The 19,953-nt window shown below is 48.4% G+C and overlaps 1 protein-coding gene across 1 annotated transcript in view; it reads right to left on the bottom strand.

Moving 5' to 3' along the window:
• Positions 1-19,953, bottom strand: part of POLA1 (DNA polymerase alpha 1, catalytic subunit) — a 370,264-nt gene that overhangs the window by 330,229 nt on the left and 20,082 nt on the right. The window contains 6 exon segments of the mRNA XM_044284006.1: positions 2,798-2,930; positions 2,933-2,969; positions 3,069-3,172; positions 3,742-3,807; positions 4,663-4,778; positions 12,177-12,251. Of these exon segments, the coding sequence (XP_044139941.1) occupies positions 2,798-2,930; positions 2,933-2,969; positions 3,069-3,172; positions 3,742-3,807; positions 4,663-4,778; positions 12,177-12,251 (531 nt within the window).

Genomic DNA, 19,953 nt, shown 5'->3' with positions numbered 1-19,953 from the left:
GCCAGAAGGGGAAAGACAGGAGAAGAATAGGCTAGGACCAAGCCCATTCCCCGTCTGAGACCGGCAATATACAGAAGTAGCCAGGAATTAAGTGACTGTTCTGAAAAAAAAAAAAAAAAAAGCTGCCTGTGGAGGAAGCCAGGTGGTGGGGGGGGGGGGGGGGGGTGTCACACTGTATTGCTAGCCCCATACCTCAGCAGAGGAGGGGGCCACCCGCAGAGGCCACCGAATTCAGTGCTAGAAGAGTCCACCACCTGACGAAAGAGCTGTGCAGTAAGAACCAAGTATGTAGTGGTAATGAAATACCGCTCCCACAGTAGAAGCCAGCGCTTTCCCCATCAGCGCAAAACTGAGGGGGGGGGGGGGGGGGCTGAGACTATCCGTGGAAGCCACGTAACATACTGCTCCAGATAAGTAGAGCTAACCTTAAAAACTCTACCTGGAAGGGCGCTGAACAGGAGCAACTACTAAGCCAGCGCCAAGGTAGGGTCCCGACCTGAGGGGATGTCCCATTGCAGTGACCACAAACTCGAGCATTAGCGAAAAACTGCACCCGTGGAGGAGAACATGCTGCAGTAGCTAAACCAGAGTGCCAGCATAACCATATATGCACAATGGTGTATGCCCTACATATTGATGCGGACAATATCATGACCGACTGGAACAATGGAGGCCCATGGAGATGGGGGTTCTATAGGACACATAAGCGATGCTAGTAAATCCCCCTGAGAAGACAGAGGATGATCTAATCATGCCCAAAACCAGCACCAAAGGAAAAGAAAGATACAATGAGGAATAGCCACCGTGTCCACTGGTGGCACCCATATAGCACTAGAGTAAGAGTACCAGGCACCTGCGTGTACCGACTGTTGTCACTCCCCTTTGTGAAATAAAACTAAGGCACCTAGAGCCGCATTTGAAGAAGTTTAGTTATTCCCCTGCTAGTGGATCACTTGTGAAAGGGGGTAATGCAACAAAAAGCACGCTGATGGGCAACACTCCGCCTATAGAAGGATAGCGCGACAGTCGGAACCGTATTCAATGGTAGTGCAATTACTCTACCTAAGGAAGGTGGAAGCATAGGGCAAGTACTTAAGCCTGTGGTAGGGAGAATACTCCACCTATGAAGGGAACTAGTGCATATGGCTTATTGCACCTAAGTATTTGAAAAATAAGGAAAAGGGTGACCAAAATTTTTAATCCTATAGAATTTTTTTAATAATTACATTTTATTTTTAGCCTCTTCACAGGGAGCTTGAATCGATTATACGACAGACAATAAAATAATATTGCAGTTTATGGCAAAAATGCTATGCTTTTATTGAGGCAAGGCTCTGTAGGAACTGGAAATCTTCACATGAAACCCGTCTGCCTGAGTAACCAAACGGGGAGCCATTTGGTTGGGGGCAGCCCCCTGCCTCTAAATGACCTCTCTCATGTTGTGGTTGCAATTTCCCACAGTATCTGAGAGGTATTGTTTCTGCTATTTAGGCTACTTTCACATTAGCGTTCGGGGCTCCGCTTGTGAGTTCCGTTTGAAGGCTCTCACAAGCGGCCCCGAACACATCTGTCCAGCCCTAATACATTCTGAGTGGATGCGGATCTGGCAGCGTTTGGCCTCCGCTCCGCTCAGCAGACGGACACCTGAACGCTGCTTGCAGAGTTCGGGTGTCCGCCTGGCCGTGCGGAGGCAAACGGATCCGTTCAGACTTACAATGTAAGTCAATGGGGACGGATCCGTTTGAATATGACACAATATGGCTCCATTTTCAAACGGATCTGTCCCCCATTGACTTTCAATGTAAAGTCTGGACGGATCCGTCTGAGGCCACTTTCACAAATTCACACTTAGAATTTTTTCTACAATATAATGCAGAAGGATCCGTTCTGAACGGATCCCATCGTCTGCATTATATGAGCGGATCCGTCTGGGCAGACCCCAGACGGATCCGCTCTGAACGCAAGTGTGAAAGTAGCCTTATACTCAAGTTTTTCAGTCTAAAATTGTACACTCCACATTGCAAGGTGAAATGTATTGGAAAACACACCAACCTACATTGTCAGACAAGGTTTGATAGGACATTATGTCCTCCCATCTTCTAGTATCTCCGTTAGCTAATAAAACATTGATTCAACTACAAATCTTCCAATATAGTTATCTTAGTTTGGTGAGACTTTACAGAATGGGTGGGATCCAATCTTCTGATTTACATCATTGTCATAGTTCTGGAGGAGACATTTGACATCTAATGTGGGAACATACTGTAGTTATCTCTCCCTTTTGGGAGGAGATGGAACATGTCTTATCTGAAATTGTGAATTCCCCAATAACCCAGTCTCCTGTTATTAACCTTTTTCTTCTACAGGAAGATCAATGGATGTGTCATTACCAGATCGTTTTAAGGGAATCACTTCATATAGCACAAAAAAACATTGCTTTTAGATGGGTGGATCCACGTCTTCCTACTCTGTGTAGGTGAAATGCGTTAGTTCAACTATTCCTTTTGAACACAATAGAGAAAATTTATATCATTCCCCCCATGCCAGTTTTCTGTCATACAGAAGTGGTAAACCTTGCATTTGAGACTTTTTTTTTTTATGCGCCTAAACCTAGGTTAAAGTAGACATTCTACTCCACCTTTGTCTATTTCCCGAAAAGGGGTCATTGTGAGGGCATGGAGATGCAAAGATTTTCTGGCAGCAGGAAATCGGGGACTGGCATAAACCGCTGATCCATAATAAATAATATATATAATAAAAAATATAAGTAATGCATTCCTGGTAAGTGCGGTAATACCTTTTAAGGTTTCTTCGAACTTCACATCGCCATTTTTATCAGTACTTGCAGAACTACAGTCAGGTTCTTGCTTCAGCTCAATTTTTTTTGTGGAGGCATAGCTGGCCACTTTAGGAGGATCATAGTCCTGCTTGCGCACTGGAAGGGGTTTTCTGACACCTGCTGGAGCAGCCTGTTTATAGATATATATAAAATACAAAGCAACAAATAAACCAATATTTCAGGAAGTAGTGGGAGCAGACAGGCTGCCTGACTGGGACACATCACTTACCATGGAACTCGGAGATGCAGCAGGCAGAGAAAAAGGGTTAAGAGGTGTCCCTGCAGGTCTCTCTTCTTCAGCATGATTATTGGTGGTGGTGTGAGCTGTGCCGGCTAAGGTGGAGAGAGAAATAAAAAAAACCACTTATGTATAATCACCATTTGTTAAAAGAGAATTTATAGAAAGTCTTGTTTTCAGCCTGTAAAATTACAAAGTGTAACAGACTTTGTTGAAACTTTCACCAGTTTATAAAAGGTATTAAAGTCAGAGGTACGGTACTTTGGCAACAGCCTTTTATGATATAAAGTAAGAATGGGCACCTTACTTTTATAGTCCTGAACACAAAAGGGGGCAAATAAAAACTTTTTTGTACGAGTGGCATTTAGAAAGTTGCAAACATGCAATAAGAGTTGTTCAGATGCCTGAGTGAGATCTGATACATTGTACAGTAAATACAGACTATACAGATTAAACTATGTAAGGCTGAAACTCCTGACAGGATACAAGGCATGTAATGGGCAGATATAGTGTTATTCCTCAAGTGAACACCAACAGCTTTTTATGAAAACTCATTTAGAATTCTTTAAAAGAGGCTGTCTCATTAGGCAACTTGGGCAAAATAGCCAATAGTCCTATGCAGAGTAATAATAATAATGGTCATAGAAACTATTTAAAATTATACCTGTGATTTCAGATCTTGAAGTAGGTCGCCCAATAGATCATCTTTTGACAAGTCTACAGCTTTCTGCTGCAATGAAAAAACAAAAACCATTACAGTCTTGATACCCCAGGTTATCTCAATACTGCTAAATCCTTTTCACATTTAAAACAGCATACTATCATTATGTACATTAGTGGCCAAATGCAGATCACGGATATCTGCTCGATGAGTGCCCAGCCCCTGTTTTCTGCAGCACTGTGCACGGGTAGCACTGGTCATTAAAGGATGAACTAACTGGAGACATGTGACAGACTAAGAATCTCAGCTCAGTCAGCAAAACCTAATGAAGACTAGCATGGTCTACAGATGCAGACAGTAAAGGTAACCTCTGGAGGACACTAACATATTGCCCCAACCAGCCTTTTGGCCAGACCCCTCCATGTCGCTGGACCTGCAGAGGGAGCTTGCTTACCTGCTCCCAGCCAGAGTTACCTCATCTTTGGTTCCCTGCTACCGGATTCTGATCCTGCTTGTCAACATGCAGTTTGACAGGGGTCATGCATGGAGGACACAACATAAGTGCTGGGTACAGTGGCACGTGTGACTTACATTAAACTGAATGTTGACAAGCAGGACCAGAGTGTGGCAGCATGAGACCAAAGAAGTGAGACTATGAGGCAGAGAGCAGGTAAGTACGCTTCCTTCCAGAGGACCAGTGACATGTTGCCGGGCTCTGGTCGAAAGGACCCTGAAGGTGGAAAATTCCTTTTAAGTGCAAAGGTGACTTGAGCCGTTTCAATAGAAGGCTATTGAAAACTGTCTGGTTAAGTTATTCCCATCTGGTCGACTGTTTTCAAGTCGACCAGGATACAGTATATTACTCATCCTGATGTGAATGCTAAACACATTTAGAATTTTATTTTATTTTTTTTAATTACTTACATCTGTAGTTTTTTTTCCAGCACTGGCCATAAACATTGCTTTAATATCACTTGGTTTGGACACAGATGACTTTTTCACATTAGCTTTGTCTTTAACTGCACTCTTGCTTTTCTTTCCTGAAAATTAGGGTAATTAATATACAATCAAAATCAACCCTGCCACACCAAATACTGAAGGGTTAAAAAAAAAAAAAAAAAAAAAAAAACACTACACATTAAACAAGGGAAAACTCGTGGTTTTCCAGGATGACTGACTATCCAACCATTTACACTCCATACTGACATGCTTGTCATGTGTAAGGCTGGGTTCACATCACGTTTTTGTCATACTTTTAATTAAAAATCATATACTTTAATTAAACAGACGCCTCAGACTGATACCATATAGTGGTATCTGTCACTATAGAGTACCATTGATAAAAAATTAAAAAACTATACATTAACGTATACATTTCTTATCGGACTCTGCAGGATGGAAAGGAGTGGTGTGTTACACGTTTCTATTTTTAAAAAATAAATAATTTATGCGTTAAAACGGATGGCAAAAACTGCGTATGATCCAGTTCTCGAACCAAGAGGCCTGATTTTTACAGCGGGGTTGCCTTTATTTCTGTCACTAAGGGTGAAAGTTTATTACTGGTTGGGGAGATGGCGTTTGGTCCAGCAATTTTACTGTCAAAGAGGGCAGGAGTGAGCTATCAGTGATTCAGAGCCTGAGCCATGCTAGGTTGTCTGAGTATTTCAAGATGGCTCTGCCAGGGAGGAGTGGGCAATGTCAAAAGCAGACTGGGAAGGACTAGCACTGGCAGAGAAAACGGAGCTGTGAATCATGGGTTTTGTAGACAGCTGGGCAGGAAGCTACAGAGGGTGAGGAGGGGAGCCTTCCAAGCATCAGAGTACACAGAAAAGTATGAGGGGAGGTTAGTCGAAGGGAAGTACTGACTTTTTTACATTAAATAGAATGAGACTGGAATACCCCTTTAAGGCTAGGTTAGCATTCGTGTTCTGAACCTCTGACGCAGATTCTGTAAAACCTGCTAGAACAGAGCGCAGCACTCACCACTACACTCACCACAGTAAAATGAGGGACATCATGATGGAATCTGACAGACCCCAATATGTTAAAGAGGTTGTCCAAGCTTTTAATATTGGTGACCTCTCCTCTGGAAAGGTCTTCAATAGAGATGAGTGAATCAAAGTTGACCAAGTGAAATTCGATCCAAATTTCAGGAAAAATTCAATTCGCACTGAATCCGAATTTCCTCACACTTTGTGGTAAGGAATCGCATTTTAAAATGACTGCTGCACGTGTTAGGACATGGAGCAAGGAACTCTGGGAACGAGGAATCACCCACAATGCATGCAGCCAGCCAGCCCTGTCATGTCACAGCCCTTTAAATAGCCTCAGCCATCCTGGATTCAGCCATTTTCCAGTGTACTTAGCGCAGGGAGTGAGTCAGCAGGTGCTAGGGACAGTGGTAGAAAATACTTTTAAAAAAAACTTTTATTTTGCTGTATAGAAGTTCGGGGAAAGGATAGGGAGGAATCATTCCATAGTATTGAATCAGAACAGGGTTCAGTAGGGGAGGTTACAGCCTGGGTAATAGGAACAATCCTATTACACCTTGCTGCACTGACAGGGGATCCAAATTGCCATTATACAGCTCTGTAATTACAGCAAACCGTTCTTGTTATTGGGGTGCAAGTGCTGTTTGATAAAGCCATTAATAAGGTTTATTACAAGGAAATATTTCTACGTCTTTTTTGCCCTTGTTCGGTGCAGTTATATGTTCTGAAGCATTTTTTGGCTTGTATTAGAGGGGGGAAAAGGGCTTATTAGCCATTGTGTGGTGGAAGTGAGGAAATTACGGCCTTTTTTGGAGTGCATTAGTAGCAAAAAATATATACTTGCCGTTCAACTGTGCAGTTATATGTTCTAAAGCCCTTTTTTGCATGCATTAGTGGCACAAAAAAACAATTTGCCATTGTATGGCGAAATGAAAAAATGACAGCCCTTTTTGGCGTGTATTAGTGGGAAAAAATATATATATTTGCCATTCAGCGGTGCAGTTATATGTTCTAAAGACCTTTTTGGCGTGTATTAGTGGAAATAAAAAAGGCTCATTAGCCGTTGTGTGAAGTGAGAAACTTACAGACTTTTATTGTGTTTTATTTTCCTTTTTATTTATTTATCTGATCTAACAGTATGTCAGACAGAAGTGCCAGGCCCTGCACAAGGGAGTGGCTGAGGCCTAAATGTTTCTGGCATAGGCACTGGTCGCAACAGAGTAAAGGGGTCATGGCAGCAGGAGTCGCAGCGAGAGGCCTGAGCTCCTAGTGTCATCTAGCAGCCGTGTCTTGACAGACAACCCAGCGGTTCTTACATGGTTGACATCCACTTTGTCCCAAGTGACATCAGACACCCCCACCCCATCTGGGTTCGTTAGACACAACCCTTAGTTGGCATGGCCCGGGAGCAAGCCCTGTGCCCTCACCTGTCCTCAATCTGCCTCTGTCCTTTTCTGTTCCCTCAGCCAGACAAGTATTATACGCTGTGCGCTCAGCTCCACTATATAGAGAGGACGAGCTACTAGAGGACAGTCAGCAGCTACTGGCCAGCCAAGATATGGAGGAGACATCCGCTGGTTCCTCCGGTATGCGAGCAAGTAGTGATGAGGAGAGTGGCGTGGGAGCTGGTGTTGCGAGCGGTCAGGCTCCTGACTCAGAGACCTGCAGGCAGTGACGTGCAGGACATCAGTGACGTGCAGGCAGTACTCAATGATTATGATGATGTAGCAGATCGCACTTGGGAGCCGGGTGAATTAGGGGCTTTATCATCATTGGGAGAAGAGGGTGGCAGCTTGCCAGTGAGGCAGTGGCGGAACCAGCAAGTCACTGGCATGGCCGGGAGGTCGAAGGCCAAAACATGGCCGGGGTAGACCACCCGCTTCGTAGGAGCCTACCTACCCGGAAAGTAGTGGTGCAGGGGTTCACGGTAGCAGTCAGTCAGTGTGGAGTGTTGGGGGTAAAATCACCTACTCAGCGGTGTGGCAGTTTTTTGTTAAAGAGGACCTTTCACCAGGAAAAAGTATGTAAACTGACTATACCGACGTGTAGAGCGGCGCCCAGGGATCCCCCTGCACTTACTGTTATCCCCGGGCACCGCTCCGTTCTCCGGTTATAGCCTCCGGTATGTTCCTACTTAGGCTCCACCCAGGGGAACCTGCCGCGGTCTCTCTCTCCTATGCTGTAGCGCTGGCCAATCGCAGCGCTCAGCTCATAGCCAGGCTATGAGCTGAGCGCTGCGATTGGCCAGCGCTACAGCATAGGAGAGAGAGACCGCGGCAGGTTCCCCTGGGTGGAGCCCAAGTTCCCCCGGGTGGAGCCTAAGTAGGAACATACCGGAGGCTATAACCGGAGATACTTTTTTCTGATGAAAGGTCCTCCTTAAGCCGCCGGAGGTGAACATGGCCATTTGTAGAATCTGTGGGGACAAAGTGAAGCATGGCAGGGGTGCCAACGTTGGCACCACGGCCCTGCATCAACATATGCAGCGTTACCATAAAGTGGCCTGGGAGAACAGTGGGTCCGATGTGGTGGTCCAGCCTTCCGGCGCAACCGCTGCATCACCCAGTGGCACGCACCCAATTTCAGGCAGTCAAGGCTCTACCACCTCAGCCGAATGGAGCCGTCTGTCCTTCCCATCATCTGTTAGTCCTGATGCTCCTGCTCTTCTCTTACTCCTCGTCAGTCATTCTGTCAGCAATCGATTACCAAAGCGAAGAGACAACAGTATGCGTGCACTCATCCAAAAGGTGCAGAAGCTGAATGTGCTCTTGGCCAAGTTGCTGGTGCTGCAGTCCCTCCCTTTCCAAGTGGTGGACACTGCACCTTTCAGAGAACTGATAGCTTGTGCCGAGCCGAAGTGGAGAGTCCCAAGCCGTCATTTCTTTGCCAAAAAGGCAGTACCAGCCCTGCACACGTATGTCGAAAAGAAGGTGGGCCAGTCCTTGAGCCTGTCGGTGTCTGCCAAAGTGCACGGCAGCGCTGACGTGCGGAGCTGTAACTACGGTCAGGGACAATACATGTCCTTTACAGCCCATTGGGTGAATTTGGTTCCTGCACAGCCACACTAGCTACTTGGTAAGGTGACACCGCTTCCGCCTCCACGTTCTCACAACGTTGGTCCTGCGACAATGTCTGCCTCTGCCTCCTCATCCTCCACTGCAGGGACAATTCACAGTGCCCCTCCAGCATACCACACATGTGCAGGGCACGGCGGTGTCACGCTGTTCTGCGCCTCGTTTGCCTGGGAAAATGGAGTCACACAGGGGAGGAACTGCTCCGTGCCCTTCATCAAGAAATTTAATTCTGGCTTTCTCCAAGACAAACTCAAAATCGGAACCATAGTGACCGACAACGGGAAGAACATGGTGTCAGCGCTGTGTCAAGGAGGGCTGAGCCATGTGCCCTGCATGGCACATGTGTTCAATCTGGTTGTCAAGTGGTTCCTGAAGTCTTCCACCCATCTGCAAGAGATCCTAAAAATGGCAAGGAAACTGCATGCACTTCAACCACTCGTACACCGCAAAGCACACCCTCCTTGACCTGCAGCGGCAGAACGGCATCCCCCAACATAGGCTGATAAGCGATGTTTCCACCCGTTGGAATTCCACACTCCATATGTTGGACCGACTATAAGAACAGAAAGGCCAAAAACGATGTCTCGATGATCCAAGCGGACAGAAGTACTCCCCTGTGTAACTTTGATGTCAGCCAGTGGCAGCTCATGCGTGACACCTACAGTTTGCTCAGGCCCTTTGAGGAGGCCACGTTATTTGTCAGTCGCCAGGACTACGGGATGAAAAACTTCATTCCACTGCTTCATGTCCTTGAACAGATGCTAGTAAATCTGGCTGGTCAGGGGACTGGAGACGTGGCGCCTAGATCTCACGGCCACACGAGCCCTGTGGTGGCTGAACTGGAGGAGGACATTGGACCACAAGCAATGTGTAGTGAAATGGGTGGTTTTTCTACACAGGTGACAGGAGAGGAGGAGAAATAGCAGCCAGAGGATCTACAGGGCGATGAGGAAGATGAGGCAGAGGATCCAGACACACCATGGCAGTATGCAACGGAGATGGAGACAGGGAGTCCCTCCGAGTCACTTGCACAAATGGCCCGATGCATGTTCACTTGCTTGCGTAGTGACAGATGAATTGTCACCATTAGGCAGAAGGTTGACTTCTGGCTCCTCGCCTTGTTGGACCCTCGCTACCGGTCCAAAATGCGGCCATAAATCCAGTTTGGCTGCCCAGTAGTTCAGCGGATCTTCAATGTGGGGTGGCAGGGTGCTGTCCAAGTATGCCACCACCTGCTGGTTCAGGTCCTGCTCCATGTCTAGCTGCCAGTAGAGAGTAGTTTCTTCACTAGGCGGGTGAACAAAGCTGCTCATCAGCAACTCTAGACTCAAGTTGCTGCTGGTGGAGCTGGAACTATTTTCCAAACAATTTTTCATATTTAGAAATTCGTTCACGCTTCGTTTAATGGTAAAAGGTGAATTAGGTTATGGATTCTGTTCTCACGGACCATAACGCAATTCTATGACTGAATGCATACTCACCCTGTGGCCTCCTCCTGATGCTGCTGCCACCTCCACACTGTCATTGGGCCATTCTGTGGACTACTCATGCTGCTTCCACCTCACCACTATGTCATAGGGCCACTCTGTGGACTTATTATGCTGTTCACACCCTCCCCACTCATGACTGGGCCACTATTTTACCTTTCAGCCTGGCTGACATTTATTTGAACGTTCTTCTGATCTGTCAGAAGGAAGGAAAAATGAGACGCAAAACGGATCCTGTCTATGTAACAACTGTAAGGCCTGCATGACATGGTCCCTATTTTGCATAAGAATTGGCTTATGATTTGGTAGTAAAAAGCAGGAGTGGGTACAAAACACAGAAGACATGCAAATATACCATTCACATGTTTTGGATTCACGCCTGTTTTTTGGGCTTTAGCAATACTGATGGAATACTGACCAAATGATGACCGAGTGAAGGCGGATGCTCCACTGACAGGATCCATTTTTTGGGGGTTATTGTTCCGACAGATCAAAAGAAGGGCAAAATAATCAGTGACGCTAACACAAACTTACTGCTGACACCCTTTCCACTGTGTCGGGGGGGTTCTACTTGTATACGCGTTTAACAGAACAGGTTCTGTAGACATCTATGTGGAATCAGCTGCAGACGGTGTAAAAGGAGTGCGCTTTTTCTTAACGCTAACATCAACCTGTAAGGCTGAGTTGATACTTGAGTTATTTGGTCAGTTTTGGCCCTGTAACTGCCCAAATAAGTGAAAAGTGCAGCAATTCTAAGAGCAACGCCCGTCATCTGCATGTCACAGTATTGTTTCACCAGCACAGCAGACTCCCTATGCCTGTTACAGTGTTCTACACCACTATTCTCTGCAGCCAGGAAATAGACGTTTTTAATGCGATTTGCCACAAATAAATTCGGATCGAACTGATTTGTGGGCAAAAATTGTATTTTTTTTTTTAATTCGCTCATCTCTAGTCATCAATATCAGATCAGCAGGAGTCCAACACCCAGCATCCCCGCTGATCAACTGTATGAGGAGACTGTGCGTGCACTGTGCCATCCTGAGGATAGATCATCAATATTATATCTATGTGGATAAACCCTTTAGGGCAGTTTCACACAAACGTGTCCAGTGCAGGAATCGCGCTCTGTGTTACGGTCCATTCACACGTCTGCAAAATGGGTCCGCATCCGTTCCGCAATTTTGCAGAACAGGTGCGGATCCGTTCATTTTCAATGGGGCCGGAATCTGAACTTCCATTGCGCAAAAAAAAAAAAAAAAGAGAAAACTGTCCTATTCTTGTCTGTTCTATGAGACTGCCGGCGATGTGCGGTGCGGACTGTCCGCAAAATGCGGAACTCACTTTGCCGGTGTACGTGTTTTGCGCGCAAAACACATACGGACCTGTGACTAGACCCTTAGAGTGATCCTCTGTTCTGGACACAGCTTGTCCTTCAGGAGCGCCGGCATTATGATTTATAATGCCCTGTGCCTCTGCATGACTTTTGTGCTACAGAATCATAGTGACAGATTTATGTCAGTATGATCCAGAAGAAATAAGGTCATGCAGAGAGACATAGGATTATAAAATCAGTATAATGCCCTGCGCTCCAGCAAGACTAGCAGTGTCCAGAACAGAGAGGATCATGCTCTCACACAGAGCGTGATTTCCACACTGGAGTCCTTAATGTGCAAAAGGAAAAACTGGGAAAAAAGGTTGTAAACAAACTATCATATTTTGCTGCCTTATTAAAAATCTCATCTGTGTTGCTAAAAAAAAAATAATAATGGTTAAATATAGGATAAACAGTAATTTTTAAAAGGTGAAACTTTGTGGTGGACATTTAGTGATTTGAAGGGTTTGGTGAAACAAAGACGTCAAACATGCATAAAAGTATCATGTACCTTTGTCAAGATGTACATCTTCATCAAGGTCATCATCAAAAATTTCTCTTCCATCTTCCACATAACCTGCCCCATCTGCAAATCAGAGCAGAACAGCCAAGAAAGAGTTGCATTAAGGATATTGAAAAGGACGTCACTTGTTATAATTGTACAGCATTTTCAATCACACATTGGAGATTTATCACGAGGGGAATTTTTAAAAGGAAATCTGTCACCAGGATAATCGCTATTGAAGTAAAGCCATGGCCTAATAGCACTTAGTACCTTATTTTCAGATGTGCCTTTGTTCCAGCAATAGTTGTTTTTTATCTTCTGAAAATCCTGTATATTTGGTATGCAAATGAGCTAGTAAGGTGCCCAGAGGGGCGTCACTCTTGCAGGAAGGAGCCCAGACACACTCTTGCTGGGAGCAGGGAAAAGGGGGGCAGTTATGGCTTGACTGTGATGTAGGTGGTACTAAGTGCTATGTCTTTACTTCAATAGAGATTACCCTGGTGACATTTCCTTTAAGTGATTTTTGCTGCTGTAATTTGTAGCAAATGTTGCATGATGGGTGATTAATTTGGTGCATCTTTTAAGTATCACACTTCTATCTTGAGATGTTGCTACACTTTCTATTCCACCTCTATACTGGGGTGACATTGTGACAACTTTTTTAGTTCGACAGGTTAACCAAACCCATATTTCCACCCACTTTTTAAAACTAAAGTGTGTGGTTTAAAAATGCTGCAAAATGTATGCGCAAACATGTAGAGCTGTGGAGTGTCAGTCTCGATTAATTCTTAATTATTCAACATTTTAACCCCTCAGTGACCACAATTTTTATTTTATTTTTTTGTTTTGTTTTTTACAGTGGTCACTATGGAGCCCTACATTTTCCTGTGGATGACAGCCAGTCTCATGCTCTGACAAGATCAGAGAAACCCCTTATCCAAATCGTTTAACACCTCAGTAAAATAGTAACCTAGGCATCTAAGTGGTCAGTTTCAGAGGGAGGAGGTTTTCCTCTGTCACCCATCACCAACCGCTTGAATATGATGACTGGGCCTCAATGCTTTTACAAGGCAGCTACAGGTCTAGTGAAGGCCTCAGGTCCATCTTCTGTGCATGGCTCAGACACGGCCTTTTGCCATGTGACAATGCATTAAAAAGGGGGGATTGCTTAGTCACTAATCCCCCAAAATATACTAATAGGACTGGCTTTCAACAATCATCCGCACTTTATTTACTCACCATACATATTACAAAAACATGCATCAGTTATTGACCCAGGTATACATTTTGCGGAGCTCACGCATAAAAAATAAAAAATGTATATAAAGATGGGAAAGAGAAAAAAAAAAAAAAAAAAAAAAAAAAAAAGGGAGGGTCAGTCACCACATCCCAATACGCAGGTGCATGTTACTGTGGCTGAAAATACAAAGTAAAAAAATGCAATGCAACAGCTCTCTGCAAACCAAATAAAGTAGAAAAAATTATGGTGAGCTGGTGAGCTCCCTCAAATCAGTAATAATCCCCAAAATATGCCCGTCAATAAGGGGTTAAAGATCATAGTATGCTGTCAGTAGAGAAAGTTTTCTTTAGGCCTCTTGTGTGCCCGTGGCCGTATTGTGGCCCGCAATACACGGGCAGAGGCCCGTGTGCACTCCGCATCACGAATGCAGACCCATTCACTTGAATGGGTCAGCAATCACTGATTGCTTCCGTAGTGTTTCTGTCCCGGCCTCCGCAACGCAAAAAAATTGAACTTGTTGCCCATGCATTGGGGACCATAAATTGTAGTCCCTAATGGACAGAACGGATGCACAACGTTCGTGTGCAAGAGGCCTTACATCCAAATGCTGAAAAATCTGTTCATTCCAAGTCCTGTTCCCAGCTGAGACTGGAACAACTGTATTCAGTCCAGGATTGTCAGTCAGTCTAGGATTTCTAGCTCATGGAGGACTTCCTAAGCTGGATATAACTATGACCATGGGCAGTTGCTTAAATTTGAATGCTGGAGCCCTTCTACATTTTCTATAACTACGTCCATCTCTCAGCTGTGAGTATAACTAAGTATGGATCAGTAGAAGTTATGAGTCGCCCGTGAAGAGTAACAAGAGACCGAAGTCCTAGCACCAGTGGCATAGCACCAAAGCCTTGCACCTTCTAGGCCAGGGGTGCACAACTTTTTTTTGGCCTGGGGGCCGAATTGTCACATTGCTGTATTTTAAGGGACCGCAAATAAAATAATAAAATGTTGATAAGCACTCATTTGCATCGGCCTATTACACAGGCCAATGTAAAGTGACTGGGGAGGAATGATCACTACCACAGTCATTGCTCTCTCGTTTAGTTCTATTGATTATCGGAAACATATCTCTTATTACACAGAGATGTCCTGACTATTATCGTATATCTGTCATTCTGATAAAATAAGCGAATCAGCAGCCAAACGAGTGATTCCTTGTTTATCGGCGGCACGATTATACCGGCCAGTTATCATGAATGAGCATTCCTATGAAGACTTGTTCCCAGTAACTGACCTGAATATCTTCAGTGTATTAGGGGCTTAAAGGGATTTCCCAGTAAAAAGGAGATTTTTTGTATAACTTACCAGTTAAATCTCTTTCTCGCTCTTCCTTGGGGGACACAGACCTTGGGTATAGCTCAGCTCCCTAGGAGGCGTGACACTAAGTAAAACTGTTAAGCCCCTCCTCCATCAGCTATACCCTCAGCCTGGAGATAGAGGCTACCAGTTGCGTGTCCAAGTAGTGAAAGGATAACAACCAATAACGGAAACAACCAATAACGGAAACAACCAGCCAGCAACCCAACGGGGCGCCAGACCATAACCCTGTAACCAAACACAGAAGGGTGGGTGCTGTGTCCCCCAAGGAAGAGCGAGAAAGAGATTTAACTGGTAAGTTATACAAAAAATCTCCTTTTCTCGCCCATTTTCCTTGGGGGACACAGACCTTGGGACGTTCAAGAGCAGTCCAAGAAGGGAGGGACCACAAACCCAAGGCGGAACACCACCAGAGCATCAGGAAACCGCTGCCTGCAAAACCAGGCGGCCCAACGCAGCATCCGCTGATGCATGCGTATGCACCCTATAGAACTTTGTGAAAGTGTGCAGAGAGGACCAAGTGGCTGCTTTGCACAACTGTTCAGCCGAGGCCCGATGCCTCTGCGCCCAGGAAGCTCCGACTGCTCTGGTGGAATGAGCAGTGACGCCAAAAGGCGGAGGTCTGCCCTTGGCTCGATAAGCCTCAGACACCGCCAGTTTAATGAAACGGGCAATAGCCACCTTGGAGACCGCCAACCCTTTGCGCGAACCCTCCGGAACCACAAACAGGGAGTCCGTGCGCCGAAAGGACCCGGTGACCTCCAAGTAAATCCTCAACGCCCTGACCACATCCAGACGGTGCAGTTCCCGTTCTCTGGGGTGGGAAGGAGAGGGACAGAGCGACGGAAGGACGATGTCCTCATTGATGTGAAAGGCGGAGACCACCTTTGGCAGGAAAGTCGGGACAGGCCGAAGCACAACCTTATCCTGGTGGAAGATCAGGAAAGGTTCGGAGCAAGAAAGAGCCGCTAACTCCGACACCCGTCGGAGAGACGTGACGGCCACAAGAAAGATGACCTTGCAGGACAGAAGGCGAAGGGAGACCTCCCGTAAAGGCTCAAAGGGGGCTGATTGGAGCGCCGAGAGCACCACATTCAGGTCCCAGGAAGGAACTGGAGGGCGGTACGGCGGAACAGAGTGAGCCACCCCTTGTAAAAAGGTCTTAATTGGCCCTAGAGGGGCCAGGGGACGCTGGAGAAGAATAGACAGCGCCGAAATCTGACCCTTCAGAGAACTGAGGCACAGCCCCAGGTCCAGACCCGACTGGAGGAAGGACAGGATTGTGGGAAGAGAAAACCGGAGAGGTGGGATGCTCCGGGACTCACAGAACCCCAGATAGGACCTCCAAACCCGATAGTAGATCCTAGAGGATACGGGCTTACGAGCCCGGATCATGGTGCGGACTACGTCCGCGGAGAAACCCCGTCGCGTTAAGACGGCGGTCTCAATAGCCACGCCGTCAAACGTAGCGAGCCTAAATGCTCGTGGAAGATCGGTCCCTGAGAGAGAAGGTCTTCCCTGGAGGGCAGTGGCCACGGTGCGTCTGCCAACAGCAACATTAGGTCGGCGTACCAAGACCGGCGGGGCCAATCCGGGGCGATTAGAATCGCGGGGACGCCCTCTGCCGCGATCCTCCGAAGAACCCGTGGCAGGAGGGGAAAAGGAGGAAAGACGTACAGAAGGGAGAATTCGCGCCACGGAAGGACGAGCGCGTCGGCGCCGTATGCCTTCGGGTCCCGTGCCCTGGCCAGGTATAGGGGGACCTTGTGGTTGAATTTGGAGGCCATGAGGTCCACGTCGGGGCGACCCCAGCGAAGACAAAGGGCTTCGAACACCTCTGGGTGCAGGGACCATTCTCCCGGGTCGATGGTGGACCGGCTGAGGAAATCCGCCGCCCAGTTGTCCACCCCCGGGATGTAAATCGCAGATAAGGCCGGCACGTGCGTCTCCGCCCAGAGGAGAATGAGGGTCACCTCTTGCATCGCTGCAGCGCTGCGAGTGCCTCCCTGATGGTTTATGTATGCCACAGCCGTGGCATTGTCCGATTGGATCCGAACAGGGTGGCCCCTCAGCAGATGGGTCCAGTGTCTGAGGGACAGAAGAATCGCCCTCAGTTCCAGAATATTGATTGGAAGTCTGGACTCCGATAGAGACCAAACGCCCTGGACGGACCGGGGAGGGAAAACCCCCCCCCACCCCCGTAAGCTGGCATCTGTGGTAATCACCAGCCAGTTCAGTGGAAGGAAGGACTTCCCCCTTAGAGGGATATGCAACCACCAGCCGAGGGAAGCTCGAGCCAGGGGAGGCAGAAGAAAGGTCCTGTCCAGACTCCTCAGTGATTTGTCCCAGGCCGACAGAATTGCCCTCTGAAAGGTGCGGGATCGGAATTGTGCGAACGGCACCGCTTCGAAACAGGCAACCATCTTTCCCAACAACCGCATGCTGGATCTGAGGGAAGGGCGGTGATGACGGAGGAGACTGCGAACCGACCCGCGAAGGGCCAGACGCTTGTCCGACGGAAGGCGGACCTCCGCCAACTCTGTATCCAGGAGCATCCCCAGGAAGATCAGCCGTCTGGAGGGGGTAAGGGAAGATTTGGGGTGGTTGATAATCCAACCGAACCGCGTCAGGGTCTCCAGAGTGAGTTCCACACTGCGGGATGTCTGAGAGAAGGAGGGTGCCTTGACCAGGATGTCGTCCAAGTATGGGAGAAGAAAAACACTTCTTGAACGTAGAAGGGCCAAGACAGGGGCCAGGACCTTGGTGAACACTCGAGGAGCAGTCGCCAGACCAAAGGGAAGGGCGACGAATTGGAAGTGATCGCCCCCCACCGCAAAGCGCAGGAAGCGGTGATGACATGGAGCAACCGGAACGTGGAGGTATGCATCCTGAATGTCGATTGAGGCCATGAAATCCCCTCTTTCCAGGGAGGCCACTGCGGACCTGAGAGACTCCATCCGGAATCTCTGCAGTCGGAGAAAACGGTTCAGGCGTTTTAGGTCCAAGATCGGACGCACTGAGCCTTCCTTCTTGGGAACCACAAAGAGGTTCGAGTAGAACCCCCTGAACCTTTCCGTCGGAGGCACGGGGGCGACGACACCCTTGTCCATTAGAGAGTGAATGGCCGCGAAGAAGGCGGCCACTCGTACGGGATCTCGCGGAGGACGGGATCGGAAGAAACGGTCTGGCGGAATGGACGCAAATTCGATTTTGTATCCGCAAGATACAATCTCGAGCGCCCATGCGTCTGAGATGTGGGCCCGCCATACGTTCCTGAATAGGAGGAGGCGGCCCCCCACCCGGGTGGGTGGGGGCGCACCTTCAGGCAGAGGGCTGCTGGCCTGTGGGAGCCCGTGCAGGCTGGGACTTGCGCCAGGTAGGTTGCGTCCGAAAAAACGGCTTCTTGCGTCTATCCTGGGCTGGGCCAGAGGAAGAAGAACTGGCCGCGGGTCTAGACCCGGTGGGCTTGCGAAAGGACCGAAAACGGGACGAACCAGCGCGACCACGGGGGGCGCCCATTGGCCTGGACTGGGGGAGGTGAGTACTCTTCCCACCCGTGGCCTCTGATATAAGTTCGTCCAGACGGGTTCCGAACAGGCGGGAACCCGTGAATGGTAGGCCGGCCAAAGAGATTTTGGAAGCGGCGTCCGCCGCCCAAACCTTCAGCCAGAGTTCCCTCCTGACAGAAACTGCCAGGGCAGAGGAACGGGCAATGAGGGCACCCGCATCAAGGGAGGCCTCACAGACGAATTTTTCGGCCTGAACAATTAGTTGGGCTAAGGAACGGAGGTCCTGAACAGGGACGTCCGACCCTAACTCCCGTTCCAGTTGCAAACCCCATTCAGAGACCGCTTTGCCAACCCAGGCGGAGGCAAAGACCGGTCTAAGGGCCGAACCAGAGGCAGTAAATATGGCCTTGGAGAGGGATTCCGTACGACGGTCCTCAACAGACTGGAGGGAAGATCCGTCCTGTACAGGAATAGTAGTGCTTTTGGACAGGCGAGCCACGGGAGGATCAACCTTAGGCGGGGATGTCCACGTGGTCACAGAATCCGCTGGAAAGGGATAACAAATGTCCAGCTTTTTGGGTGTAATAAAGCGGACGTTAGGCCGAGTCCAAGCCTTGGATACCACAGAAGAAAAATCAGCGTGTATGGGAAAAACCTTGGTGGCCTGTTTGGGGCGGAGAAAGGACACGCCGGCCTGTTCAGAGCTGGGGGGGTCATCGTGTAGCTGAAAGGTATCACGGATGCTAGTGACAAGATGCCCCACCGCGGACGCCAATTTGGACGGAAGCTCTGAGTCCATGTCCACGTCCGAATCCGCCAGTTCTCCCTCAGAAAGCGTATCCCTTTGAGAGGATAGACTTGACTGAGCTCGCACGCATGGCGGAGAGAGCGAAGCATCTGGAGAAGATGTGCGCTCAACCCTTGAACGTTTCTGAGTATGCCGGGCCCTGGAAGATTCGCTGGGAGGCAGGGAACCAGTGGGGGCGGCAGAAACGGTAGTCCCAGCGGGTGCGACAGGGATTGTGGCAGCCTGCGGGAGAGGCGGTCTATCCACGAGACGGCCCACTACGTGTGTAAGGCTTTCCACCGCCTGAGACAGAGACCTAGCCCAGTCAGGGGGTTCAGAGGCACCGGGGGGCGCAGCGGGAAGCGGGCCCTGCACCGGGGCCTGACATGCAAGGCAATGCGGCTCAGATTGCCCACGCGGAAAAAGTTCCTTACAGGCGGTACAGGCATGGTACCAGGGTTTGGGGGCACCTGTGGGATCTGACATGCTGAAGTGTGGTTGTACTCTAATATAGAGACCACAAAGGGTTATAGCAGCTATGACCAGGAGGGTTAGGAGAGGGTTAACTGTCCTACCAGTGCCTCAGAAGAACGTCAGGAGATGGCCCAGATCAGCAGCAGCAGAGAAGCAGTGAGCCGCAGAGAGCGCCCACAGAAGCCGAGCGATGTACACAGGAGGTTAGAGTCCCCCACCGTGTCCCAGCTTCCTGTCAGGAGTGAGGAAGCGCGGGAAACCTCAGCAGAAAGCGCGGGGAACAAGCTCCGCCCCCTCCAGCGCTTGAAATGTCTCCTGTGAAGGAGAACGTAGCTCCGCCCCCAAAATGACGCGCGGAAGCCCCGCCCCCTGCCGGGACCGCTAAGCCCCGCCCCCCGT

Source organism: Bufo gargarizans, chromosome 3 (genome assembly GCF_014858855.1).
Source record: "Bufo gargarizans isolate SCDJY-AF-19 chromosome 3, ASM1485885v1, whole genome shotgun sequence".
NCBI lineage: Eukaryota > Metazoa > Chordata > Amphibia > Anura > Bufonidae > Bufo > Bufo gargarizans.
The sequence above is the reverse complement of the archived record's forward strand: the minus strand, read 5'-3'. Positions and strand labels throughout refer to the sequence as shown.